The 16705-nt window shown below is 43.3% G+C and overlaps 1 protein-coding gene across 5 annotated transcripts in view; it reads left to right on the top strand.

The window, feature by feature from the left end:
* The window catches only part of NMNAT3 (nicotinamide nucleotide adenylyltransferase 3), a 78318-nt gene that overhangs the window by 50792 nt on the left and 10821 nt on the right, over nt 1-16705 (top strand). For 4 of the 5 annotated variants that reach the window (XM_036332399.1, XM_036332394.1, XM_036332395.1 and 1 more), the window contains one exon: nt 13532-13715. The exons of the other annotated variant lie outside the window; for it this stretch is intronic. In XM_036332399.1, the coding sequence (XP_036188292.1) occupies nt 13532-13715 (184 nt within the window). The remainder of the gene's footprint in view (nt 1-13531; nt 13716-16705) is intronic. 5 annotated transcript variants of the gene reach the window in all.

Consider the following 16705-nt stretch of genomic DNA (forward strand, 5'->3'; position numbering starts at 1 on the left):
ACAACCCATAAAAGAAAGGATTGCAGAATAGTGAACCACAGAGGAGACAAACGCCCCTCCCTGTGACCATGGGGGTCATAGAAAGAGCACTGGTTTTGAAGTTAACCTGGTTGTTAAACCCACTCACTAGTTCATGATCTTGAGCAATGCCCTTCACCCCCAACCTGCGTTTCCTCAGCTGCGACATGGAGATAAAATCTCCTAACCCTACACTGTTATTTATTATAAGGCCTAAATGAGATGATGTACATAAAGTATCCAGCCTGCGGGATATATCCAATACATGTTTGGCCTCTCCACTACATCCAGAGCTGGCCCCAGCCCAGAGCTGGCTTAAAGCGGCTCCTGTTCCTACGACCATAAGCAGACAGGTTCACATAATAATCTCACATCTATGCATGGAAGTGAGGAAACCACCACACAGCTTCTCCTGTTTCCTTTATCCCTTTCTTGATACTTTATGATGTTATTTCCTCATGATCTTGCCCCACATGTGTGTGGCATCCTGGATTAAACTCCATCGTAAAGATAACCAGTCAAAAGCTTTGTTCTTTTTCTCCTTTTGGACAACCTGGAGGAGGGGTAAGGTATTTTATGGCTCCCAGGTTTTCCTCTCAGTAACTTGCATTTTAAATGGAAGCATATTTATTGAGCATCAGCAGTTTTCTGTGTTAAATAAAAACACCTGATCAGTGTCCACTGTATTGCACATGACTGTTGCTACCCCTGTGATTTAATTTTGATTCTCTAATATAGAGTGAGTATAAAGAGAATTAAATGCATCATGATCAGGTAATACTGCATAATCTGAGATAAGGGGGGAAATTAAGCTGTAATAATTCTATTTAAGGCAGTGACAGCTCCAGTTCTGGGTCTTCTGAGCTTTAGGAGATACCATGAGAGCCTGAGTAAATTTTAAATAATCCCAGCATGTTACTTTAATCTTGGGCTCACAGATGATGTTTATTAATGAAGTAGAGTGATTTTAATATATATTCATGCACAGTTCTCCTGCCTGGTCTGAAACATTATTTATTTCACATTTCTAATTTAAAACTTTTTTTTTTTTCTGGGGGTGTTGGATTATTCCAGCAATTGTTTGGACCAAAATGAGTTTTTCCTTATCCTGTGAGGTTTCAAGGGTTTGTGGCTACACATGTGTTAACATTCAAATCCTTTCAAAAGAAGGTGCTGTTAATAACAAATCATCATTTTTCTTATCCTTATATGTCTACCTTGGGATGTGGCTTAAATGAAGTAGACTCTAGACAGGTCTCTGAGGGGGCAGTTTCTATGACATTATTCTTGCACTAGACTTGACTACGCCAGGTTAGAGGTAAACAGCACTTAACCGATGAGTGACCTTTACATTGAGTCTCTCAGACCAATGAACCCTGCATTCTGGTTTTCATTCTACACCACTACTGCTCATATATACAGTGCTATGAAAAAATGGGAACCGTTACTCATGTCCCCAGAAACTATAAGAGGCATCTTTCCCTGTTTTCTCATCCTTTTCTCCTTCCCCCTAGCTGAAGATAAAAAGAAAACAAATCAATAATTATTTATTTAACTTTTTTATTATTTCGTTCTACTTTCTGCTATTCCTCAAAAAGAGTTGAAGTTGCAAACGATGTATCCAACCAAGAAGTAGTACCTACAGTATATAAAGAAGTCTCAGAACTTAAAACACAAACAGTCCAATTGGGAAATGGGAAGGAGACACCAAGAGACATTTCACTGACGAGGATATACAGATGGCAAAGAAGCACATGAAAAGACATCTAACAACATTTGCCATTAGGGAAATGCAATTTTAAAACCATAAGAAGGTATTACTATATACCTATTAAAATGACTAAAATGAAAACTAATGACAACACTAGGTGCTAGAAAGGATGCAGAGAAACTGAGCTGCTCAGAATTGCTGGTGGGAACGTAAAATGGCACAACCACTCTGGAAAAGGTTGGCAGTTCCTTGGAAAAGTAAATATGTAAAACAAAACTACCTTACGACCTAGTAATTGCACTCCTGGGCATTTATCCCAGAGAAATGAAAACTTACGTTCACACAGAAACCTGTACACAATGTTCATTACAGCTTCAGTTATAATGACTAAAAACTGAAAACAATCCAGATGTCCTCCAAGGGCTAAGTAGTTAAACTATGATTCTCCCATACCGTAGAACCTGACTCAGTAATAAAAAGAAGCTACACGTAACAACTTTGATGAGTCTCCAGGAAATAATGCTGAGTGAAAAAGTCAGTCCTAAAGTTTCCATATTGTATGACTCCATCTATATAACATTCTTGCAAAGATCAAATTATATAAATGAGAACAGATTAGTGGTTGCCAGGGGTTAGGGTTGGGGGTGGAAGGACAGGAAGGAAGTGGGCATGGTTATAAAAGGGCAACCTGAGGGTCTTTGTGGTAAGGGAACTGTTAGGTATGTCTATTGTGGTGTGGATACATGAAACCTCCAGATGGATGAACACACACACACACACACACACACACACACACACACGCAAATGAGTGCATGTAAAACTGGTGAAATCTGAACAAGATTGGTAGATTATATGAATCTCAGTATCCTGGTTGTATGATCTTATATAATAAAAGGCTAATATGCAAATAGACTCAACTGCAGAACGACCGGTCACTATGACACACACTGACCACCAGGGGGCAGACATTCAACGCAGGAGCTGCCCCCTAGTGGTCAGTGCGCTCCCACAGGGGGAGCACCGCTCAGCATTAAGGATGCCTGACTGCGAGGGCTCCTGGACTGCAAGAGGGTGCAGGCTGGGCTCAGGGACCGCCGTCCCTCACCGAGTGTACGAATTTCATGCACTGGGCCTCTAGTATAATAATGCAGGATGTTACCATTGGATCACAGAACCCTTTTTCTTTGTTGGGGCTGGTAGGTGCCCATTTACTATATTACACAGAACAGCTACAGAAAAACTAATCTAAACAATACTTGAAATTAAAAGAAAAATAAAAACTTTTAAGAAAAATGTTCCCACCTGGACTACTTTTTTAGTGCTTGGGGAGAATGGTTAGCTTTAAGGTAGTTTTTCAACTCTAAATTGTATCTTATATTGCAAATGGAAAGATCATCTATCATTTACATCATCAGAATTGACCATTGAATACATTAGACATGTAAATTTAGGGTATTGTTAGAAACAAACCACAAAAATGAAATTGCATTAAACTCCATAAAGTATTTACAACCTAAGAAACCCATATCCTTTTTTTTCTAAAAATATTTTTACTGAGAGATAATTGACTGAGATATATTCTTTTATTCCATTCTCATAAAATTGGTACTGTGGTCATTATAGAAAAGAGGTCTTGTTTACAGTCCAGTGCTCGGTTAATAAAAGAACCTTGGATAATAGAAAGGAAGTGGTCCCTCCAGAGTTAGTGCTGACCCATGGTTCTCCACTGATGCATAAGAATCCCATTGCCCTGGGATGGCTGGGGGAAATTACAGTTCTTACGGCCTCACTGCCAAGAATTGTTAATGATGACATCAATGTGGACCTCACTCAGAGAGATACCAGGAAGTACTGACATTGAAACATTGTCCTCCTCTTTCTCATTCCTCCCAATGTCAATCTTAGGAAGAATTCCAGTTTCAGGCTCCCTGTTCCTGCAGCAGGGCCAGGAGCAGCCCTGGTGGTGGAAATGGGCTAGCAGGCTGGTCAGGTCTCTTCCCCAAATGCCATGTCTGTTAACCTCAAGGGCAAAGACCCCAACCACCCCCCCTCCCCCTACCCCCCCCCCCCCCCCGCCCCAGATGAGCTTATAGAATTAGGAAAATGGCTTCCTGATTCCTACAGTGATCCCTTCCTGAGTCATCATTAGTCTTAACACGAATAATGCACAAAGGCAGCTAAGCAGTTTAAATTTTATCCATAAAATTAAGCCTTGTGTTTCACCGCAGCATTTAACTCCATGACCTATTTTATTGAATCTCTTAGCAGATCTTGGACAGTTTCCTTGGGTGTAAATTACCATGAAGGAAAATTGAAAAAGTATCAAGAAATGGGCAAGGATATTAGTGCAGAATCAAGGAGTCATCAAGCTTCAGTTGTTCTGCAGATTTTAAAAAAAGAAAGAAAGTCTCTTTTCAATACAGTTAAAGTAGAAAGAATTGATTTGATTAACAAGATTTCACCTTTCTTAGGCCACCCGCTGCCTTCTGCATTGTAATGTGACTCAATTTAAATGCCCCCTCCTCCAGAAAATCTGCTCCACCTGTTCAGAGCCTCTTTGGGGCTGGCTCCCCATGTACCTTTGCCTGCATTGACCACCTCGTGGTGACTGTCTGTCTCTCCCAAGACTGAAACCCCCTTGAGGGCAGGGCTCCCACTTTCTTTCAGAACTCACGTGCTGGTGCACTGCCTGCCTTAAAACACGTGCTAAGGAAATGAATGTGGTCCCCTCTTGCCTTAAGAAGAGCAATGGTGTTTGTGGTGAAAACAAGAGAGGCAGGGATCTATTCAACTGATGTTTCTAGTGTGCTCTTCAACCAGGTGCTTGCCTGAACTGGTCTCTGTCTCCTATATTATCAGCTCATTTGAATCAAGTGAAGAGATTTCGGAACAGAGAGGTTAAGCAATTTGCCTCAAGTCACACAGCTCATAAGCAGCAGGGCTGAGTCTCTTGCTCAGATGTGCCCCTGTCTGCTTGCCTTCACATTCCTGCCACTAAAAAGCCTATCTTGAGAGGACAACTGAAATGACAGATTGCCAGGGACTCCTTGTTCCTTACAGGAAATGAGGCTGCTTTGCATAGCTTCCACACAGAGAGGTTGCCCAAGGCAGTATTTCGAGCTGCTTTCCCATGACTCCTTCAATGGACTTAATACCAAGCCAGAATTGTCTGATTACAACCTGCCCCCTACTGCCTTTCTTTGTGGAGTTCCTGCCAGATCTAAGGCCCCCAAAGAGAAGTTTCTGAGGAGCCAATACCTTCGCATTTTGGAGTTCCGGTGAGTTCTTTTTAAAACATACCAACTCTGCAAGGACTTTCATTCTATTCAGCAGACAGAGAGACACAGGCAGGAGTTAAATGATGGAAAACAGAGACACGCAAAAGGAAAACATTATAATACCCTGAAAGCACATAGGACCCCAAGGAGCCAGCCACCCTATCGGAGGCTTTGTCAGTACTCAGATAAACAGAAGGCACTCCCAGCTGACCAACACTAAGTCCTGAGACTCAGAGAAATGACTGTAGCAAACAGGGCAGTAGAGAGAGACAACAAAGCAGTCCTTTCTATCCAGACGAAGAAGGGAAGTTTAAACTCCAGGAAATATTGCTGCTTTGTTGTTTACTTTGCCAAGTTTTTAGGAAATTGCACACAAAGAAAGCGGGACATTTGGAAGTGAAAGGCAGAGAACCTCCACTGACAAGCTCAGGCACTGAAAGATCTGGAGACCAGTGCTTTGCCGCACGCAGGGAGAGTTTGCTGGTTGAAAGAGCCTTGGCACAGAAAGAGGGAAATGAAGGGCAGACAGCTGCACACTCCAAGGGCACTGAAGAGGGGGAAGGATGACTACACCTCCGGCAATGGCCACTACGGTCCCAGCTGTGGTTCCAGAGGGCCACCAATCTACTTTGGGGTGATGAGAATACCTGGATGTATTCTTCTCCCTCCTCCGGATGTCTGTGATCCCGGCACACCGTGGCCTGTGACACTGATGGGTGCTTCTGGCCAGCAGTGCACAGAGCAGAGCAATAAATAGGCAGTCTCAAGTCCATTTGGGGCAAAAGAGCAATCTGGCTGAAGAAACAAAATAAGAAAGAAAAAAAAGAGAGAGAGAAACTTGTTAAATAAGCTTGAAATCTGATGAAAATAAAAGGGTGCCAGAATGGCTGCGAAGCCTTAATAACCTCAGCCAGGTCATGTTCTCCAGGCTTAGCTTGGAGGCCAAGTTTAGTCAAAATAACCTTTTTTAAAAAAGCATGCAGATCCATTTAGTAACTGGGGTTCTTGTCTTTTCTTTTTTTTTTCCCCAACCTGCTTATCATCACTCTGGCTCCTTTTCCTTGGACTGCTCCTGATAGTTCTTAATTTATTTATTTATTTATTTATTATTATTATTATTATTTTGCGTTTCAAGGCTTTGTTTTCTGGCCAGCACAACCACAGAAAGAAGAAAATGGACAGAAGGGTCCATGAAGTGGGTAAGGCCTGGCTGTACCTGTGCCCACAGGGACACTGAGCTTTCTGAGCAAAAGCCCAGAACTTGTGGGACAGGGCAGGCAAGGCCAAGCATTACCCAACACTTTTCTCAGTTGTTTTGACAAGTGTAGCTTTGTTTGAAATATGTATGCTCGTTCTTAATACAATGCTGATAAATGTGCCGAAGCATTCTCTGTGGAAATAATGAAGTCTTTACACTTTGAAATGCTATTAAGTCTTACTTCATGGTTTGTGAGGCTGCTAGCATTTTAAGCAGCAGTAACATTTTATTGCAGCCCAGTCTTGCAAGGGGAGATGGTCTCATTGTTCAGGTCAGCTCTAGAGGGGGCGGAATCTCTGTCACGCACCACAGTGACCTGGTGTGGGGCTCTGCATAGACAGGCGGAGATACCTAGTGGCACCCTTCTTAGACCTGGCTGACTTAGGGTTCTCAAAACCTCAGGGTCAGTCATCAGCACAGGGCAATAGAGAAAGTGCAGGCAGACTTGGGTTTAAATCCCAACTCTGCCATTTTCTGGTGGTGTTTCCATGGGAAAATCACATAACCTTTCTGAATCTCCATTCCTGTTCCAGTTATTATTACTGCATAACAACCACCCCAAACTTAGTGGTGTAAATTGACCATTTTGTTACGCTCAGAGATTCAGTGGATCAGGAATTTGGACAGAGCACAGTGGGATGGCTTGTCTCTGCTCCAGGATGTTTGGGAACTCGGCTGGGAGTGACGGCACCGCTGGGAGCAGGAAGCATCTGGAGACTTCTTCACTCTGGCAGTTGATGCTGGGTATCAGATGGGGTGTTAACATTGACTATAACATGTCCATGTGACTGCGCTGTGGGGTCTCTCAGCGTAGGCTAGTTTGGGCTTTCACGGTCCGGTAGCCAGGCTCTGAGACTAAGTCTCCCCACATCACAAAGTGGAAGTACATGCATTTTTATGACACAGTCTCTGAAGTGACACAGTATCACTTTCTGCCACTGGGTAAAGCACTTAGCAGTGCCCACCCTGGTCCAAGGGGAGGGGCACACACTTCACCTCTTGGTGGAGGAGTGGCCAGGTTCTAGAGGAGCACACAGGCTGGGAGATAAATGTTCTGACCATCTTTGGAAATGGAGTCTACCACAGCTCTCTCCTCTGCTGACTCACCAGGCCGGGGAGTGGAGGAAGGAACAATTGCTGAGCACCAGCTAAGTGCCACAGCTGTCCATATGTTATCTAATTCTCATTAGTTTAAAGTATAGTATTTAAATAATGCTGTGATCCAGGAGAATAGACGGGATAGTGGCTACCTCATATATTCTCTCAGATGGCACAAGCGCAGGATGGCCAACAAGAAAGCAAGTCATTAAGTTTCTGTTCATGTCACATCTGCTAATATCCCAATGGCCAAGGGAAGTCTCATGGCCAAGTACAAAGTCAAGGGGAGGGGACTCCTCCTAGTGAGGTAATGGCAGAGGTGTGGGTGTGTAATCTCATCATGGCAGACAGTGGATTAGGACCAATAGTTCAATCTACCATAGCCATTTTCTAGAACAAAGAAAATTGGATAAGGATATTGTGACATTATAGCTAGTGTTTAACAGTATAATCTTGGATGCAAAACACCCATATAAAATAGTAGGTTATGAAATTGCTAATGAAAGAATAATTCAACATGACCAGGTAGCATTTATCCTAGGTATTCAAGGACAGTATACCATAAAGATATCTATTAATATATCGCATTACTAAGACAGTATATTTTTATGAAACCTAAATCATCATCTCAATACACACTTAAAAGTCATTTAATAAAATCCCAACACCTGCTTGGGTGTTATTTTTTAAGCTCTTTTTAAATTAGAACTATAAGGATGCTTATCTGGTATGATAAATAGTGGCCTAACACTTCAGTAGCATTCCCACAGAAGCAAGGAAATGAAAAGGATGCCTACTCACCACTATTATTTTCCACGGCATCAGTCAAAAGTAAGAAATATGGTTATAGAAAGGATACTCTGTTTTTATTATTTTCGGGTGATGTTACCATGTTCCAAAAAAAAAAAAAAGATCCAAGAGAAGAGTTTGAAAACCTATTAGAACTAATCAGTTCAGTAAGGTGGCCCAGATTCAAACTAAACAAACCGAAGTACAGAGTGATCACATCGTAAGGAATATAGCTGTTGAATCACTGTGTTGTATACCTGATCTAATATAATATTACTAGAGGCCCAATGCACAAAATTCTGGCAAGAGTGGGCCTTCCTTCCCCTGGCTGCTGGCACCGGCTTCCCTCTGGCACCCAGGACCCGGGCTTCCCTCCAGCCGCTGGCAGGTACCCAGGGCCCGGGTTTATCTTGCAGCCCCGGCTTCGCCCAGAAGGACATCCAGTCTAATTAGCATATCACACTTTTATTATTATAGATATGTCAACTATAATTTTAAAAAGGTAGAGTTTTCTAAGTAACAGTTTTAATATAATGTAATGAAAAAATATCCTATATAATAAAAGCCTGCTAAGTGTCCCACCACTTGTTTGACCATTCGACCAGTTGCTATGACGCGCACTGACCACAAGGGGGCAGATACTCCGGTAGGTTAGCTTGCTGCTGGGGCCCAGCCAATTGGAACTGAGTGAGACAGACCAGACATGCCCTGGAGCCCTCCCGTGGTCCCTCTCCAGCCCCAATCATGCACCGGTGGAGTCCCTCTCGCAATCCAGGACCCCTCAGGGGATGTCAGAGAGCTGGTTTCAGCCCGATCCCCACAGGCCAAGCCAAGGGACCCCACTGGTGCACAAATCTGTGCACCAAGCCTCTAGTTTATATATAATAAGACCTGAGAATAAAAGATCCATTCACAAGAGAAACAGCCAAGGACACAAGTCCCCAGGGCTAACCTCAGCCAGAAACATGAAGGGTGCTGAGGGCAGCAGCTCTGTTCCTCTGCTTAGAGACCCAACTAAGTGGAAATATAACCAGCTCCTCACTGGCACGGTGTTTATCGATTGGCTTTCCAGTGAAAATACCCCTGGCTATTTTTCTTTATTTTAACTTGAGCAAGTATCCCAAGATTCTCCTGGAAAACTAACCAGGTACTCAGAAAGCTCTCTCAGGCATTAAAATGTAATTTGTAATTTTTTTAAGTGATTAAATGAATGTGATTCTGACTCTAGACAGCATAATGAAACATAAAATCTCTCTAAAAAGAATATATGCTAAGGGAAAAACAAAGTCAGTGGGGGACAGATTATTTAATAAAAGGAAATGGGACAGTCACTTAAGTATGTGAAGAAAAACATCTATTTGATTTCCTACCTTCTATATTTCAGTGAGTATAATATTTCTGATTATTTCTTTATAAAGCATCCCATTCTTGTTTCATGGCTGGGGATGTCATCTCTTATCTCTCTGACATTATTCAGAGATTTTTGAAATGTCCTGTTGCTCTCTGCATTGTTTTTGTGTCCGAGTTCCTTTTCTCCTGGTGGTGGTTTTGGTCTCTGCCACTCGTGATCAGCACCGTTCTAAAATGTGTCTCTTCTCAGGCTCTCCACTCATATTTTCAGGTCAGGCCGCAAATGTTGGCTGGAGGCTCTGAGTGTTTGGGTGAAGCTGGCGGGGCTCATTGGCATATGACCAGGTCTAAGACCCCCAAATGTGAGTATCTGTAGCTGTCTTCTCTTGGGTAGGCCTATTTCCCAGAGAGACATCTCCAGTCTGTTATAGTGGGAGCCAAACTTAGTACTCCTCTCAACTGTGCCTGTATCTGGGAGTCAAGAGTCTTTATGGCCCGGCCAATGTGGCTCAGTGGTTGAGTGTCGACCTATGAACCAGAAGGTTGTGGTTCAATTCCTAGTCAGACACATGCCTGGATTGCAGGCTCCATCCCCAGTTTGGGGCATGCAGAGGCAACCAATCAATGATTCTCTTTCATCATTGGTGTTTCTCTCTCCCCCTCTCCCTTCCTCTCTGAAACCAATAAAAAAAATTAATAAAAAAAAAAAAGAATCTTTCTGGTCTAACCTCAGCAGAAAGCAGACCTATGGCCTTCAGCCAGGATGGGAGAAAAAGGTAGGTGATTGGATCTAAGGGCTACTTAGGCAAACTCTCAACTAGTTCCAGCCCTCGGGCGCCCCACCCAGAGAGGTTGCTGGCTCCTGCAATTCCTGAGCTGCTCTGGGCTCTGCCTAGCAGGGCACCTTCTCTCTTACCACCTTCCCTGCCTGCAGACTCTGCTTGCTGTCACCATTACTCATCAGCTCTCTAGCTTCCAAAATTTTGTTCACCTTTCCATCCATTGTTGTCTCCTTTCTCACTCACTTTGCCCTTGTGATTTCATACTTCTTTTATTCCTTTATTGCCATTGTATCAGATTTTCCACAGGGGGTGGAGATAAACAAGGAGCTCTATCCACCTTATTAAACTCACAGCCATGTATTACTATGGTAACCTCAAGGTAAGGACAGTATAACTTCATACTAAGCAATGTTCTGGGCATGTTACCAGAATGAAGACAATTACGAGCCCTTAGGGAGCCATCAGTCTCATGGGAAAGACAAGGCAAACAGATCATTATCATACAAGCGCCATAATGGTGGTGTGTCTGGGTAGCAATGGGGTCACCAGAGAAGTACCTGCATCTAACAATTGGAAGAGGGGAGGTCACAAAAGAGGAAAAACTGGGATTGTGGGAGAGGAAAAAGGCTTGAACTCATGACCATTCCAAGGGCAAGAAGGAGTTTTAGCCCAAACTGTTATTTTTATTGACTCTCCTCCCGAGTGCTGTAACACAGCAATGATTTCTCAGCGTACGACCTGCCCTGTCAAGACGAGCTAAACCATCACAGTTGGCACCTGAGTATCCAAGTGCCTAGCAGAGCCACCTGGAAGGGACCCGGGTGCCTCACACCCTGTTTTCTTCAGTAACACAAAGACAAATGTGAAGGTTAAATGTATGTAAATTGCCCAAGAGAGTTAGCACCTAGCAGAGTCTAGTTCTCTTCTAAAAGGAAAAGAGAAAGAACTTAACCAGTTCCATGTATAACATGGGAATCAGATGTGTAGAAATATAACTTTCTTTGCTTTCTACAGCACTCAACTTGCTCTTAAGCCACCATTTCCATGAATAGTAAAAAAAAAAAAAAAAATGCTCCTTCAAGATAACTATTTTCAGATGTTAGGCTTACTTTTACAAGTCAGTGTTTCATCAAGTTAATCTCTTCCTGCCTACTCCCCAAGATTGAGTTAAGCTTCATAGGAGCATATCATCCTGGCATCCAAAAAGGGGCATCTGGCCCTGAATGCCCTCTAGCCAAGGGGGCTGCCCTCGACCTCGGCACTGGCCTCTGGCCTCTGTGCCTCCACAATGGAAGCCTCCTCAGCATCCCATGGCTCAGCACTAACTACTCCTGCTGTCTGGGCCCTCCCTGGTACTCCCAACACCATGGTTCCTGCCTTCGGCTGCACACTCGGTGCCCTGTACCCTATCTCCCCACAAGTTACCCTGCTAACTCTCCTCAGCCTCCTCCACTACTCCTCTCAAGGAGCCTAGGGAGTTTTTATGGATCTCTGCCATGCCCTGCTGCAGCTGAGAGAGACTTGGAGGGCAGGGGAGGGGACGTTTTCTGAAGCCCTCTCTGCCCATGCATACCACTCCAGGTGCCTGTCAAAAGCAAACATGAAGCCTTTCTGGAAGAAAATATATGTATCTTAGGCCTGGGGGAGCCTCTGCATGTAACTAGTTAGAGACATTGACCAGCAAGCAGTCAAAAATAAGCACAAATGAAACAATATAAATAAAAATGAAACAATATAAATAAGAAACAACAGGCCACAAAAACAACCTGTACAGACTTTGAAATTGGCATCGGTCATATACAGATTTTAAAAGTTATGCTTTCGCCCTGGCTGGGTGGCTCAGTTGGAACATCGTCTGTGGCAACAAAGGGCCTGTGGCAACAAAGGGTCTTGGGTTTGATTTCTGGTCAGGGTACATGCCCAGGTTTCAGGTTCCATCCCCAGGTGGGGAGCATATAGGAGGCAACTGATCAATGTTTCTCACATTGATATTTCTCCTCCTTTTTCTCCTTTCCTCTCTCTCTAAAATCAATAAAAACAGCCTGGCTGGCATGGCTCAGGGTTGAGTGTTGACCTATGAACCAGGAGGTCACAGTTTGATTCCTGGCCAGAGCACATGCCTGGGTTGTGGGTTCGATCCCCAGTGTGGGGCATGCAGAAGGCAGCCAGTCAATGATTCTCTCTCATCATTGATGTTTCTTCCTCTCCCTCTCCCTTTATCTCTAAAATAAATAAAAGGTTTTTTAATTTAAATGTGATCAGTGTATAAAATAATAATATGTTCTATTAAGGTTAGGGGAATAAATAGACTTAAAATATCTACAACAATAACATGTAAGGAGATATTAAATGGAGTTACAGAGTTCTGAAGTCCTTGTGTTGTTGAGGAAGAGGGTAAAGGTCTTAATTTACTTTGGATATAAGACTGCATATATAAGTTTTAGTCTGAGAGGAAAAAAATGAAATGAAGTCCAAAGACAGGCAGAAAAGGGAAAAAAACATAAAGCTTGTGACCAAAAAAAAACACCTCAACATAAAAGGTGGTAGCTTGAAACTTAAATATGTCAACATTTACATTAAATATTGGTAAATTTAATGTTCCAGTTACAAATCAGTAATTGTCATACTTGACCAAAATATTTTTAAATTCAGCTATTTACAAAAGATGTGTTTGAAACTTAAGCATACGTAGGTTGAAAGAGAAAGATTATTAAAAAAAATACCATCTTACCTAATAATAGACACACATGTAAATTGACCCTCCCTCCACTACGCTCACCAGCCAATCAGGGGAGTATGCAAATTAACCCAACAAAGATGGCAGTTAATTTGCATATGTAGGTGCGAAGTGGCAGAGTGAAGACTGAAGGCTCCGGCTGGAGGAGCGAAGACCTGGGTCCCGGGTGCCGGAGGAAAACCAGTGCTGGCAGCCAGGGGAAGGGAAGGCCTATTGCACAAATCTCTTCATGCAATGGGCCTCTAGTGCATATATAAAGCTGTTGAGGCTACATTAATATCAGACATAACGACTTTAAGTCAAGAAATATTGTTAGAGTTAAAGATGCTCAATTCACAGAAAGGTATGTAAGAGTAATAAATACATAGGCAGTAACATATCCTTAAAATAAGGATATGCCTAAGGGAGCTGGCCACTCAGGAGAGAATGCCAGGATGAGGCACGGAGATTTTGAGCACCTGCCTGAATTCAGGCAGGTGGCGAGCAACACCACTGTTCTACTTTGCCTAGGAACGTACCAGGTGATCGGGGGTATCATCTCTCCTGTCAGTGACAACTACAAGAAAAAAGACCTTGCAGCTGCCCACCACCGAGTGGCCATGGTCCGACTGGCCCTGCAGACGTCCGACTGGATCCGGGTGGACCCCTGGGAGAGTGAGCAGGCGCAGTGGACAGAGACGGTGAAGGTGCTGAGGTAAGAGTGGGCATGCTTTCCTGAGATGACCCGGGGCCATGGGACATGTCTGCAGGGCCCGGGGGGTGAAAAGTAGGGATGGAGTGTTGTTGAGTGGGGCTTCAGCCAGGCCTTCACAGCTAAAATCCAAGAAGTGCTTCACCCTAAAGCAGTGGTTCTCAACCTTCTGGCCCTTTAAATACAGTTCCTCATGTTGTGACCCAACCATAAAATTATTTTCGTTGCTACTTCATAACTGTAATGATGCTACTGTTATGAATCGTAATGTAAATATCTGATATGCAGGATGGTCTTAGGCGACCCCTGTGAAAGGGTCGTTCGACCCCCAAAGGGGTCGCGACCCACAGGTTGAGAACCGCTGCCCTAGAGGGAGAGAGACCAACAGGCCCACGATCTCAGAGAGGTCCTGAATGAGAAAAATCACAAACCACTGCCCTTTGGGATGGGCTTTCTGGAAACGCCCAGTCTTGTTTCAGCAGGTTGTATGTACCATCTGGCTCCAGTGCCAACACTGGGTAGCTTTAGGCACTCAGTGACTTTAGGCACTTGACCTAACTTCTCTGAGACACATTTCTCATTTGCAAAATGGGGACAATAAATCCTAATTAGGATTTTAAAGATGGAAATAACTTTTCTGACCCAGGACCACATAAGAATATGCAGTAAGTGGGACCTTTCATTATTGTCAGCATTGAGTAGTTTGAAAACTGTGGGTACATAATAGCTATCTTTTCTAATTATACAAGTCCTGGGTTCTATAAATCCAGACTTTAAAGGGGGGGGGAGGGGGAGAGTGAGAGGGCCTATGAATCTAGAACTAGTTACATGACTCTTTTTCCCCTTTTGGAGTTGCTGTTAGTATTCAGGGTAAGTAATTTGCTGTTTAAAAGCCCTGGCAAGCCCTGCATGTTAGGACGATGGGTTAGGCTTGTATCTGGGAAACGTCACTGAGAGTTTGCTAGAGAAGCAGGAAGTTTTTCATTGTTTACTTATTTTCAAAGTCACTTGGGAGAAAAAGTTCAAGTAAACATTTAGCTGCATACCCTGGTGCTTATTATTTACCTTCCAGGGGGGAAAGAACCAGCTAAAGCGTTCAGCAGTTCCAGTGCTACTTCAGAACCTGTTGCCAAGTTAAAAGGAGAGCAAATATGAAATAATTGTTAGGACATGTGCTCTCTCTTTTTTTAACAGAAGGAATGAATTTCCGCCTAGATCATCATTCAGAATAAGCCCTATAGTCAGCTCTCATTCATCTAGGATAACAAGGAAATGGAAACAAAACAATAGTCAATCCAACAGATAATTTAGCTTGAGACATAAGCAGAAACAGATAGATGCTATGGAGTGTGGCCTAGGGCCCCGCTTTTGGAGCCCAGTTTACTAGCTAAGTGACTTGATGTAAGTGAGTCAGCCTCTCTGAGCCTCAGTTACTCACCTAATAACATGGGGGTGACACCACCTACCTCACTGGGGTACAGTGTGAAGTAAATGAGATAGTGTAGGAAAAAACACTTGGTTTCTGGTAGATGCTTAACGTTTGCTACCTTCCCTGCATCCCTAACACTGGCCTGTAATTTATCCTCAAAACAGAGAAGCCATTCTTGGATAAATAGGAACTGACCACAGTACTACATCATATTACTAGTGCTTCTGCTGAAAAATGCAGGTGTTTGCTAAATTTTACCAAATACATTTTTTTTAAGGACCTTGGCTGCACATTGAATCACCTAGGAGCTTTTGAAAGTATCAGTGCCTGAGTCTTACGCCAGAGGCTGGGATGTTGTCAGGATTTTTAAGAGTTCCCTGGTGATCTTAACCTGTGGCCATATTTTCCAGGTTTTTCATTAATACAGAGATCTGTCCAAACCAGTGGTCTCAACCCTGCTGTAGGAATCACCTGAGAAGCTTTTTTAAAAAAATTCTAAACACCCTCCCTGCCCGCCCCCCACACACACACATATGCGCATGCGCGCGCGATTATGATATGTCTAGGTTGGGGTATAGGCACAGGTCATTTTTAAAAGCTACCCAAATGATTTATTTTGTGCAATCAAGGTTGAGAAGCCCCTGATACAGATAGTCAACACCATTTTATTAGGTAGCTGATTATCAGATATGTTTTCAGTATTTGGAGTGAGCTTCATCTCCAAGTTTATTCATTGCATTAGAAAATTTGTTTGATTACTAATGTTTATCTAAAACTACCAGAAGCTCTTTTTTTTTAAGGTTGAAAATCTGGTTAATTGTAAATTTAGGTGATTTCTAGAAGGCATGATAAATCTACCCCATCCTTTGCTCCATTTAATATCTTCCTGATAGAGTCAACAGTGGATTTCCATCATAGTAACAGTGACAAATATCACTGTAAAGTAAACTCACTGTGGGGCTTATTGAGGATTCTTTTTCTCCTTATCAGGTTGCTTATTTTTAAGTCTAGGCCAGCTTTCAGGTTTTTAGGGCATCTGATAACTTATATCTCACCTTTTCCCCATGTTGTGGGAGGAGAACCCTGGTCACGTGACTTGATATGGTCCATCATCATCTCATGTACCCCTTCGCAAACATGATCTTAGGTTGTCCTCACTTTACAGATGAAAAAACTGAGGTTTAGAGAAGCTAACCTTATCATAGTCTCACAACAAGGAGGCAAGTGGTGGAGCCCCAGTCTGTTGGACTCTGAAGCCAGGCTCATGGCCATCTTCAAAGCCAGGGATCTGCAGGTGGGAACACCATGTGGCTGACTTTGCTCCTGCCACAGTGACCCTTAGATCAGGTGTCCCCAGAGACTATTGGGGCTTCTTAGGACATAGAGAATGTGCTCCTAGGGTCAGTCCTCAGGCTTAGGGTGAGGCACACCAGGGTACCACTTAGGCAGGCAACAAGAGGAAGTGATGGCCACTTCCCACAGGGGCAGAGTGGAGATCTCTGAGGAAGAGGCATTCACACTGTAAGTAATCATTTGCACACCAGAGTTTAGAGATCTAGCTAAT

The sequence above is a fragment of the Myotis myotis genome, unplaced genomic scaffold (assembly GCF_014108235.1).
Source record: "Myotis myotis isolate mMyoMyo1 unplaced genomic scaffold, mMyoMyo1.p scaffold_m19_p_13, whole genome shotgun sequence".
Classification (NCBI taxonomy): domain Eukaryota; kingdom Metazoa; phylum Chordata; class Mammalia; order Chiroptera; family Vespertilionidae; genus Myotis; species Myotis myotis.